This window comes from Lissotriton vulgaris, chromosome 7, assembly GCF_964263255.1.
Source record: "Lissotriton vulgaris chromosome 7, aLisVul1.2, whole genome shotgun sequence".
NCBI classification, from domain to species: Eukaryota; Metazoa; Chordata; class Amphibia; order Caudata; family Salamandridae; genus Lissotriton; species Lissotriton vulgaris.
The window spans coordinates 159,386,521-159,399,265 of NC_141695.1; the positions used below are offsets into that span (position 1 = coordinate 159,386,521).

Sequence of the window (12,745 nt, forward strand, 5' to 3'; positions counted from 1 at the left end):
TGATCCGGCGACGCAAGGGGCTCGTAAATGTGCACCCAAGTGTCTGAGAGAGTTTTGTTCTCCTTTTAAGGGGACGTTATGTATGTGTCTTCGTAAAGCGCACCATCACTAGCGAGGGTATCCTGGCACTGAGCTAGTGTGTGTGCGCCTATCCTTTGCCTATGGTAGGTTGGTTGATTGAAATGCCTGGTCTTCAGCTTGAGAGGTCATTCCATGGTCTGGAAGCGATGTAAGAGAATGCCTGTCCTCCTGATCTGGTTCTGTGTGTGCATCGAATGTAAGAGACCCGCGGAACAGAGGCGCCTGGTTAGTTGGTGTAAGGGGATGCAACTGTTCAAGTTGGTGGGGACTGAATTGTGTAGTGCCTTCAATGTATGTATGAGCAGTTTGAATTGAGCATGTTTAGGTATAACTTCCCTGACATGTGGTGTGATGGGATTCATGCATCATTTAACAATGTAATGTAGTGATCTGAACGGATACGTTTAGTGTGGTGCTGTTCGGCAGAACAGTAAGGTGGGCAGATGGCAGGCAATGATGGGACCCGGAACATGTAGTAGTAAAAGGGCTCCATGAGGGGGATAAATGAAAGCGAACTACTTGTTAAATAGTCCTCATCGACCAAATGCTGTTGGCTGATACAAACACTAATGGAAAGCCCCTAAAACAAGTGCTTAAAGCTAACAAAACCACAGCTTCCAACGGCTGTACGGTATCTTTAGGTTCAAGTATGTGTATATTATATGTTGTGTATATGTGTGCTGCACGTATTGGGTGACAGCACTAGCTCTCACCAAACACGTAAAAATATTGTGTATGTGAGACCTAAAAATGGAAGAGTCTTACAGTCCCTCAAGGTGATACTGTAAAAGAGGTGATAGATGTTTGTAGATTGTAATTGAGTGGAGAAATCCATGCACCTGACAACATGCTTTCAGGATTATATTGTGCAAATTGTTCTGACCTCTGCGCCATCTCATTTTCTTCCTAGGAACACTGCCCACCTTTGGAAACTGAAGGTACTTCCATTTTCGAGAATCTGAAACTCCCTTCCGTTTCCGACATGAATATTCTTGAAGATACCGATGGGCCGGAAAGCTTTGAGTGCATCACAGATGATGAAGTGGCAGATGTTCAGGCTGCACTAGAAATAGGAGACCTGACTGAAGCTGCTTCGATGCTGAAGAAATCTCTGGAATCACTGGAGAAGGCCAAGTTGGATATTGCCATCACAGGCGAATCGGGGTCCGGCAAGTCTACCTTTGTCAATGCTATCCGGGGAATCGAAGATGAAGTTGACGGAGCAGCCCAGACAGGAGTGGTAGAAACCACCATGGACCCAACACCTTATCAGTACCAAAACCATTCCAATGTGACCATCTGGGACCTGCCGGGCATTGGAACCCCCAAGTTCAAAGCTGACGCTTATCTGGAGAGAGTGAGTTTTAGCCGCTATGACTTCTTTATTCTCATTGCCTCTGAGCGTTTCAAGGAAAACCACATCCTGCTTGCCCTCGAGATCCAAAAAATGGGCAAAAAATTCTACTTTGTGCGTTCAAAAGTGGACTCTGACTTGTATGCGTGCAAAAGACGTCGCAAGTCTACCTACAATGAGGAAAGGATCCTGAATGAAATTAGAGACAACTGCACCAACTGCTTGAAAGAAGGGGGCATAGAATCCCCAAAGGTGTTTCTCTTGTCTTGCTGTGAGCTGGGCCTCTACGACTTCCAGAAGATGCAGGACACTCTGGAAAGAGAACTGCCTGGACACAAAAAGCATGCCTTCTTGCTCTCACTGCCCAATATTTCAGTAGCAGTTTTACAGAAGAAAAAGGAGGTCCTGAGGCAGCAGATCTGGAAGCTGGCTGTACTTTCAGGTGCCATTGCTACTGCCCCTGTCCCTGGTCTCTCCGTCGCGTGTGACCTCACCATCCTGGTGAAGACCATGAAAGGTTACCTCAAGGAATTTGGTCTGGATGAAGAATCACTCAGTAAACTTGCTAAAAAATTTGACAAGTCTGAAGATGAGCTGAGGGCAGTGATCAAGTCTCCAATGGTTGTGAATGAGATAACGACGGAAATTGTCGTTAAGTTAATGACCAAGGCTGCTGGAGGTGGGATAATGTTCATTGAATATGCTCTGAGTACCATACCTATTTTCGGCTCTGCAGTTGCTGGGGGACTTTCCTATGCCACCACATACTACATGCTGGAAAGCTTCTTAAAAGAAATTGCAGAAGATGCTGAAAGGGTTCTGACCAGGGCCCTGGACTCGAGTGTAGATTCTTAATATCTAGACCGTGTTAGCACCTGAGATTGAGGACATAATGGGACAGGGTGCACATTAGCTGCAACCCAAGATATCATCGAATCAAATAGAAGAGCAAAGGATGTGGCCTTTACCAATGGGGAGGCCATCTCTTACTTTGATTGATCCAGATGATGGGCGCTTATAGTATTACTTGATATCATTGGCTAACTGAATGACCTTACCCATTCAACAGAGTAAGTAGCTGTTTAGCTACTTGTTGGGTACTGCATTTAGTACTTAAAAAAACAAAAACAAGCATGGATTTCAAGAACAGCTGAAGGGAAGGGGGTTTCAAGTTTGTTAATACCCTTGTGGTAGGGTTGTAGCTGTTCGCATAGGGCAATAACTACCAGAAAAGACCTCATACCAGCACACTTTTGATGTTGTTTACTAGAACTTGATTGGGCGCACTGAGTAGAATTTGGCCAATAAGCTGCCAAGCGTCCTTCCTAAAGTTCTATTTAGGCCACTATATGTTCAATGATCTCATCGCACCTCGCCCGCGAAGGACCCATCAACATCTGCTGTTTATGCTGCTCCTCAACACCACGCCGCACAGTCAGAAACTTTGCAGAAGAGACATTTTTCAGGTTTATGATGTTGGTCATGTCCCTTCTCTCCTTTGGAAATATGGCTGCAGGAGTGGGAGAAGTTATAACCACACAATATGCTTAAATGTTTTCCTTCGCTTACTGCTACACCACAACTTATACTGTGACGGAGTCCGCAGCTATGGATGTGTGCATCTGGCCCGGCCTTCAGTGCCAACTGGGCATCTGTCGCATGGAATCTAAACGTGGACCATCTGTCCAAGGAGTCACTCTTGGAAGCTGTTACGACAGCAAAGAAAATGGTCTATGCAGCATCTTTTTATACATTTCCATGTGACTGGGGGTGCCGCCTTCCTTGGAGATGTGGCCTGTTTAATTCACTTTTGTGAGACGAGACGTTTCTTTATGAATTCCAAGGAGCTTTGGGTTTATCAACCAGATGTATATGTTATGCTTTCTTGTGAGTTGCGACATTGCTAATCCACTTCAGAGAGACTTGGGGCCGTTCATCCTACCCTGGGATTGTCTGGGACAGTTTATGATGCATTGTAGTGAGATCTATGCTGATTTTTAAAGCATCTGTGTGAGGTGGGCTTTGATTTTTCAATGAACTACAGGGCTATTTGAAGCCACTCAGGGAAATTTGGGTAACATTTATCCAATTTTTGGTGAATCTGGATCATTTGCGTCCCATCACTGGAAGATGGCTGTATCTTTCAAGAAAAGTCTGTCAGGGGAATTTCTGAGCTAGCTGCATCAGTCTGCTTCTGTTTAAATCTGCTATTCACCATCTGTGGGGGAAGGGGGCAGGGGTAGGTAGTGATCAAGTGGGCCCAGGCTTTCCATGGGGGTCCAGGGTACTTAGACATTTTATAAATGACTTGATCAATGAAACATCTTTTTAAGTTTTTCAGTTTACTGTGCTGGTAACGTTCTGAAAAGTGAAAAGGCCCTGTCACAGTTTTGTGACATGAAATAAACTGTATCATGCGAAGCATGGTGTGTCGTCATTGAACTCTCAAGACCTATCCATACCAATCCCTTTTTCTAAGAGCCCACTAACCTTCAGCAACACTGACGTCAGACCCACGTCCACCAGCAGGATCTCCGATTCCATGAAGTCCATGTGCTTTGGTGGGACAGAGGAAGTGGGGGCTGACAATACAGACTGAATGAAACCCTGCACCCGGTCACTAAGCTCTCTGCAGGAACACTGCCTTGGGGTGCTGGAGCCTAGATCTGTTCAGGGTAAAGAAAAGAGCACTATTGAACTCCAGGCAACATTCACATGCACAATGATTGATTGATTGATTTGTCAACTTGTAGAGCACACGAATGCCCGTGGGCGTCTTGGCACTATGATAGATCCTCCTATCTCCTGAACGTTATCTAAAGTTATGCAGAGAACAGCCATGTTTTTACTTCCTTTCTAAAGGATTCCAAAGATGGGCAGGTTTTATGGCAAGAGGCAGCTGATTCCAGGTTCGTGCCGCATGTACAAGGAAGCTTCTACCGCCCCAGCTAGCTCGTCAAAATCTGGGGACAGTAATTAGTTTCAATTGACCGGATCTCAGAGGTCTCGTTGGTTCATATAGTTTTAGATGAGACCTCAAAAATTGTGATCCTTGTCCCTGAAATGCCTTGTAGGCCAAGCAGAGTGATTTAAATTTCACCTTTTTGCAATTGGCAGCCAATGCAGAGTTTTTAGTTTGTGACTGATTGGCTCAAACTTAGGTATGTCTAGAACCAGTCTGGCTGCTGCGTTTTGCAGACGTAATTTATCTATGACTTTTGCCCTAGCTCCGTCATATAGACCGTTCCCGTAATCCAGTCTCGACAAGTCATGCATGAGTCCAAAATGGTACCTAGGCATGTTTCTGCCTTTGACCTAACTGCATGCCTTAGTATGATTTGATATGGAAGGCTAGGGGCCCCTATTCACTAACCATCATGTGTTTTTTAAATTAAATAATTCACTAATGGGTACACGAAAAAAAACAGAATAATTGATCTGAATATATTAATAACAAGCATTTACAATGCAATAGGTCTCGCATTTGTAAAAGCTACTGGTATTATACATTATAATGTTTTTATTTATATTTTTAAGTTTGCAATGGAGTAATTATGTCAGGACTAGTGCATGCAATACTACATTCTGAGCTTTTATATCTCATTCTGCAGTTGGCATCCAACCTTCTGTGTGATCCCATCACAAGTCCTCCGCTGCTCCAACATTGTTGAGCCTAGTGACGTTTATCACTATGGACTGCACCTTGAATACACGGTACTGTATACATGAATGCCACTGCAGGCCATGTTGTGATCATAGGAGTAAGATGCTGTAATGCCAAGGTGTGCACAGTTCTTACAAAGTTAAAATGTGTGTAGCCCATTGTTCAACTAAGTAGCGCATAACCATGTTTTCTCGAGTGTTGCAGAGTGTCATCACCATCAAAATCACAAGGGCCTGTGTTACCAGTGTGATGCACCATAATATGTGCATTTTGGGATGTTCAGTCATTAGTAATGACGTCAGGGTTACATTGATTAAAGCGATGAGTGTGAGTGTAGTATAACTTTCAAAAAATAGAAATGTATCTTAAAATTCGGGGAACAATTTCCTTAATAATTAATCAATTTGAGAACGTTTAGCACATCCGACAAAAAATGATGAAATGTTCAAAATCTACAAACGGGGGACCAAGCTGCTGGTAGCTCCGCACACCGGCAGAAGAGGCTGGGAGGAGGCGGCCTGGAGGAGGGGCCGCAGCATGCACTGCGGAGCTGGGAGGAGGAAGGCGTAAAGCATGTCGGTGCTGGGGAACTGCTGCCATGGCCGTCTATGAGCAGCTGGAGTCGCAAAGAGTACCGGGGAAACCATAGTCACTGCACATGCAGAGTGAGCACGTGGGAGGCAAAAGACAACAAGCAATTGCAACTTGTATTTGCAAAGGGGCAGGTGGTGGTGAGGGGGTTGTATGTTCTTACTTCGCATTCCGTTGCAACGCATGCCTTTACCACGCATGCGTTACAACGGAATGGTATTTCTACGCATTTGCTTTTCCTCGAACTCTTCCGTTGTGACATCATACGTCGTTAAGAGGAAGCGGAAGTTTTTTTTCCGTTTTCTCTTAAACGACGTTGATTGCCTGCATATCCCGACGTGACTTCTGGTGAATTTTATTTATGGGGGGGGGGGAGACCCCCCAAGCTCCCTTTTTTTACTTTTAACCTTTACCACATATCCCTTTACTACATACCTCGTAGTAAAGGTATGCGTGGTAAAGGCTTTTGTGGTAACCACGCATGCGTTGTCCTGCATGCGTGGTTAGGGTATTCTTGGAAACGGCCTCGTTGTAGTGGCCGTTTCCCGGTGAGGGCTGACAACACCGAGGAAAGCGACTGTGCATATTAAACGTATGTGCGTCCCAGGCGTCATGGCAAAAAAACAACAAAGTAGTCCCTAAATTAAAATATACAGCCCTGCAGCGTCACTTAATTGTAGTTGGTCGGTGCTGCCTCCTCCAAAAACGAAAGTGACTTTTCACATCCACAGCCAACCATAAGCCTGCTAGCAAAAGTTATGCCACAGTTAACCAATGGCAAGCGGCAGGCGAAATTACCCTGGATATTGTATTTACTATTGGTCTTACGACAGCGCATGCACTGTCTAGGCTCGACCTAAACATGATGATGCTAAAAGGACCGAGCCCATAAGTTCTAGATCTATTCTAGAGTCACACCGATGGTACTTTTTTGCAGCATTAAAGTGTAAAGGGGAGGAAAGTAATTAGGAATCAATCAAATAGCCAATAACTTCCTTGCATACATTTTATCCCACAAACTACTTAAGATTAGTTGATTTATTACAAAGCCAAAAATAACTGGACATAAAGACACCTTAACATGAGGGTATAGAAATACAAAGGTATTGGCATGAAGCCAAATCTACGCATCCAATTTAGATGGTGCAGCATGAACAGCACAATTAATTCAAAAAGTAGGATACAGAAAATCAAGAAGCATGAGTCCAAGTTTACCTGCATCGAGAGTAGGTGAGTGAAAAGCATTAACACCCCTACTTAAGCATTTCAGAAAGGATTAAGGTGTCGGCCCTTGGAGCCTTCCTAAGAAGTCTCTCTACAATCAATGAGTCGAGTAGCCTAAAGCTACCAAGATGGAGCTTGTTCTAAAATGCTCTCCATCTGAAGGCAATTAAGAAGTGGGCCCCTATCCCTAATTCCAACAACCAGTTATCCACAGGTAGCACTCCCATGGTGTATTTCGGATCACGCCATCCACTCTGGATACAGTCCTAAAGGTATTTGTGCACAATGTCATCCGTGTACCTTTCTCTTTAAAATTTGTCCTTGTACCCAGACCTTCTCCTGTGCGAAACAATCCTTTATCGACTCTGGCCGCATGATTGCAACTTCTTCTCTCCTTGCCTAGCTATTAAAACAAAGACAGACATTATTCTATCTAACGAGTGCTTCTTTACCTGCAATACAAAATGTGAGAAATAACAGATTCTACAGTGCACATCAAACTTAACTTTTATTCTGAAGAGTTTTCCAGGGACTTACATTTCAGGCCTACAACTTAGAGCTAACAGAAGAACGCACCATGTAAGCTTTACAAATCGAAATAGCATTAATGCAATTTCAACTAATACATTTAACTATGTAGAAAATTACATAATTATTAAGCACATGTAATACATTATTATCAGCTTCACAACACAAGTTTTTCATGTTGACGTGTCTGCTTGTTACATTCATTTTTTATGTCACTTCTCCATCCTACTTGTCAATGACCTAAAATACGTCACTTGCTCATGTTAATACATTTCACAGTTCTAACCATTCATGTCAATACTGTAGATTACTATATGCAGGTGTGCTCTACACGTGATTATGATAACCCCCTTGAAATGAAATTAGATTTCCACTCTATCCGTTTCTACCTCGGATGATGTTGAGTCATCATAAAAAAACTCCAAAACATCCCTGCAGAGTAGACTGATCTAAACAGATGTTGTAGCTAATCCCCTCTGCCTGAACTCCTTCAATCGTTTCAAATCCTCATAATGACTGTCTTGCAGCATTCCATCTTCTTTCCCTTAAGGAGTTCTCCCCTTGTCTTGCCATATGCCATTCATGTGCCCTTATCATTCCTACCAAGATTATATATATATATATATATATATAGATATATATATATATATCTATATATATATATATATATATACTTATCCTGGCCCTAAAGTTCGGCAACCGCGTGTGAGGAGGAGGCGGTGCTGATTGCAGAAACCCCCCTATTCCCGACGACACTGGAAACCGGAGCTACAGGACCCGCAAGATTAGGCCTTCCCACTGTATGGAGCCGGGGACTAAAGTGAATTACTTGCCGCCACGAAGAGGAGCGACCTCGGTGGTCTGGACCGGAAGTCGTCGGTCATGCCAGTATCGCCGCCTATCCTCTCATCCGGCCCGTGGCGGCACATAACTCGTGGCTGGAGTGAAGAGAGGCGCCCCGCGGCCTTTGCACCCTCTGACTGACTCCCGTTCCCCCCCACGAACACAGTGCGGGAAGGTGCGGTTGTGGCCAAGATCGGAACCCTCCTTTCCTGCGGCGCCATATCTGCCTTCTGGCGGCCATTATACCGCCCCGGACAAGGCTGTAGGCTGGCAGTAGTGACTGGGAGCGGCTGTGGCCCCTCAGGGTCGAACATAGCTGTGAGGGGAACCATTGACCTCACGCGGGCTGAGGGACAGCGGCTACTGGCCTGGTGCAGGGGAGTGAGCCTTGTTGTCCCTGCTGGAGTGCCCAACCTGTGCCAGCATTGACACCCCCCCTAATTGGCTTTCCACCGAGGCAGGAGCAATACTTTGAGGGCCGGTGTGGGTTCGACTGCTGCTGGTACTTTGGGCTCTGTTGGGGGGCTCAGGGTGATCAGGGGCGCCCCCAACCTATGCTGCCACTGGCATTTGCCTAGTGCCCCTCGAGGACTATTGGACTGACCACTCCCACTGGGCTGATAACCACGCGGAAGGGCACCAGCGTTCTTGCGGGCATCAGCCCTTAGCAAGTCTCTCTGGCAGTCATCACTGGTGCACCTTCTGAACCAATGGGAAAAATGGGGAACAAACCCGAAGCAGAGAAGAACCAGCCCAGGATGACCAAGGGAATGAGACCGATCCAGTCTAACCAATTGGATCGCAATACCCTGACCAAGGGCTCACTGACGGATCCACGTCATGCCTCTAAAGTGGGGAGGGATTCCTTGAGCCCCACTTCGGAACTGACATTGCATGATGTTATGGCGGTCATAGATGGGGTAAAGTCATCTTTAGGGCACAGAATGGAATCCCTGGAACATAAACTGGACACTGTCTCCATTGAGGTGAATCTCATATGAGCGGATCTTACCAAGGTCAATGAAAAAGTCAAAAACATAGACCTAAAGACGGTCAGTCTGACGGATGATGGGTCACAGCTTCAGCAAGAAGTACGCGACCTCAAATCTTTTTGTGAAACGGCCGAATGTAAGCTAGATGACTACGATGGGAGATCTAGATGCAATAACATCTGTATCCTGGGAGTGCCCAAAAAATCTGAAGATCCGGCCCCTGACTTGTTAGTGGAGGAGCTTATTTTATCGCACCTTAAGCCAAAGAGACTGGGTAAATTCTTCACCATCGAACGTGCACACAGGGTCCTGGTGGGCGGCCAAAGCCCGGGGCACCCCCGATGATAGCACGGGTCCTGAACTTTAGAGACAGGGACGCTATCCTGCATGCTGCCCGAGCAGGACCTCCCTTGCGCTATGAGAATGCTACCCTCTCTTTCTTCCCCGATTTTACGCAGTTGGTACAGAGATAATGCAGGAACTTCCTCGCTGTCAAGAAGAAACTTAGGAACAAGGGACTTAAATACACGCCATGCTGTTCCCGTCTCAGCTGCGGGTGGAGGTGGAGGGGAGAGCGTGGTTTTTCGACAATCCTGAAGTGGCATCCGACTGGCTGGACAGTCGTCCCCCCGGAGGCTTTGGAACACGTGACCGGGGCGGAGATCAGGCGACACAGGAACAAGAGTGAGATTCGGCAAATGTGCTTACAGACTGACTGAACGTTGCCAGGTACAGCGGTCATAGACTTCACAGTCAGACAAAGCTCTCACCATACTATTGTACTTCGGCAATGCATTCTATTATCTTCAAGGGACAATTTGTGTGTGTAGTAACGGGTTTGGGGATTGAAGGATGGAGAGCTGGCCTTCCTCCTCTGTACTACCTTTAGTTATTCATTAGTGTGTAGGGGGCGACAGGCCCTCTGCCAGTTTGTGATGTGCGGGAACCACGAGCAGGGTTGCAGGGAGGCGGGGAGTTGGGAGGGGTGTGTAATGTTTTTTAATTTTGAATTTGAATTGTTTATAGTTTTGCATTTTTCGACCCCATCAAAGAGGAAAGCAGTGCTAGAGCGACTTCCACAGAGATATAGTGATGAGCGGTAAACAGGGATCAGGGGTCAGAGTCCTCAGTTGGAATGTGAATGGGCTGGGGGATAAAATAAACTGTAGCATGGTCAACTAATTTATCAGAAGACATGCCCCTGATGTGATCCTTTTACAGGAAACTCACCTAGTTGGAAACAAATGCATGGGCTTGCACAGGGGAGGGCACAAGTTGGTGGCACATGTGGGATTTACATCTGGGTCAAGTGGGGTGGGCATATTAATCAAAAATGTGTTCCCTTCACAATACAGGCCACATGGTCAGACAAACGGGGTAGGTATATAGGGGTTTCGGGCCAGTGGGAAGGGAAGACAGCGACATTCGTCTCGGTTTATGTACTGCCCGGCCTACAGATGGAAACATTCAAAGACCTGGGCTCGATTTTCCTGACATTTCCACTGGGAATTCTCGGTGATGGCCGGGAACCTAGACCGACATCCCCCTCGTACGATCAGACCCACTGAGAGGTGGCAGCCTGAATTCTTAGATACAGTGGGACTGGTGGATGGCTGGCGAGCACACAACCCTGACAGAACACATTTCACTCACATATCAGGGGTGCATCACAGTCTGTCACGCATAGACTATATCCTAGTCCCGGCGGCGCAGGCTCATACTATCCGGGAAGTACGTCATCTGGGGCGGGGCATTTCCATTCTCATTCACCTGTGTGGCTGAGAATGGAATTAGACTACGTAAGCGTTGGCAGAGTAGATCCCATTAATTCGGGGTATTTGAAGGATCCGGCTACCCGTAAGAACGTTGGCAAAGCCACAGATAAATACTTTTAAGAAAACAAGGGTACAGTTGACTCCGCACTTACCCTTTGGGAGGCGTACAAAACAGTTATCCGGGGAGAGACACTCTCCCTGATAGTGGGGAAAAAGAGGGAAAGACAAGCTGATCTTGAAAGAGCAGAGGAGGATGTGTGAACGTCAGAAGAGGAGTTAGCTCCAGCAGTGACCCCGGAGACCCTCCACCTCTTGAGGTAAAGGCAAGATGAGTTCAACAGCATTGCCAGGGACAGAGCTAGGGCACAGAGTAGAGCGGTACAGGGCAGAGTATATGAACATAGAGACAAGGCAGGAAAGCTGTTAGCCTGGCTAGACAGATGAGAGTGGGCATCGAGACTGGTGCCTGAGTTGCAGGAAAAGACTCCAATTCTATAGCAGACCCGCAGACCATAGCAGATACGTTTGCAGGCTATTACTGTATGGTGTATAGCACGACTGGCAGGTTCTCTGAAGCCGAAAAGAGTAAGATGATTAGGAATATAAAACTTTCCATGCTCTCTGACGAAAACAGGGACTACCTGGAATCCCCGCTTACAGATGATGAGGTGGCGCAGGCTATCAGGGGTGTGAATTCAGGGAAAGCTACAGGGCCCAATGGTATCCCCATTGAACTATATAAACTGAAGCAAATAAGCTCGCCCCGTATATCCGTTCTATGTTAACAGAGAGTAGAAAAGAGGGAATGCTCCCATATGACCAACATGTAGCTAACATAGTGGTCATACACAAAGAAGGCAGACCCAGAACCAGCTGCACATCCTTTAGTTTAGTTAGTTTAGTTTAGTTTATGACATTTGTTAAGCGCTTGGTTGCACAGAGAACAGTGCGTCCCCGCGCTGACAACCCTACCTACATCTCTTCAGCTTAGCTCACAGAGGGTTAGCCAATATCACTTCTAAATGTGGAACCCAAAATCCCTGCAAAATTGCTGGTGACACGTCTGATTAAATTCATTACCACCCTGGTCCACCCAGATCAGTCGGGCTTCATGCCTCATCGAAATACGGCCCTTAACTTACGTCAACTACAAGGAGTACTGAGTAGAACATCTACCATACTGAAGCCGGCAGCACTAGTATCATTAGACGCCACCATGGCGTTTGACATAGTTGAGTGGATCTATCTGTTTGCGGTTCTAGATAAATTGGGATTCTGCCCAGAATTCACAGGCTGGGTTCGCCTCCTGTACTCCTACCTGATGGCCCGGGTGGTTGTAAATAACTGTAAATCCTCAGACTTCCAGCTGAGCAGGGGCACTCGACAGGCCTGCCCCCTGTCTCCGCTTCTCTTTGTGTTGGCGTTGGAGCCACTGGCGGCCTGGATCACGTAGGACCGATCCATCCGCGGAATGAGGTGGTCACTGGATTTGGAGGACAAGATATCCCTATATGCAGATGACATTCTTCTTTACTTCACTAATCCAAAAGCATCATTGATCTGCCTCCTAGATGTGCTGGCAATATTTGGCAGGTATTCTGGATTCACTGTAAACTGGTCCAAAACAGTGGTTTACGTCCTTCAGGGTGACTCCCATATAATACCCCAAAATTGCCCAATCCAAACTGCTCCT

The 12,745-nt window shown here is 46.2% G+C and overlaps 1 protein-coding gene across 1 annotated transcript in view; it reads left to right on the plus strand.

Moving 5' to 3' along the window:
* Positions 1 to 3,853, plus strand: part of LOC147701056 (interferon-inducible GTPase 5-like) — an 84,109-nt gene extending 80,256 nt beyond the window's left edge. The window contains exon 2 of the mRNA XM_086929852.1: positions 992 to 3,853. Within this exon, the coding sequence (XP_086785978.1) occupies positions 1,064 to 2,290 (1,227 nt within the window). The 5' untranslated portion in view covers positions 992 to 1,063 and the 3' untranslated portion in view covers positions 2,291 to 3,853. The remainder of the gene's footprint in view (positions 1 to 991) is intronic.
* Positions 3,854 to 12,745: the final 8,892 nt, after the last annotated feature.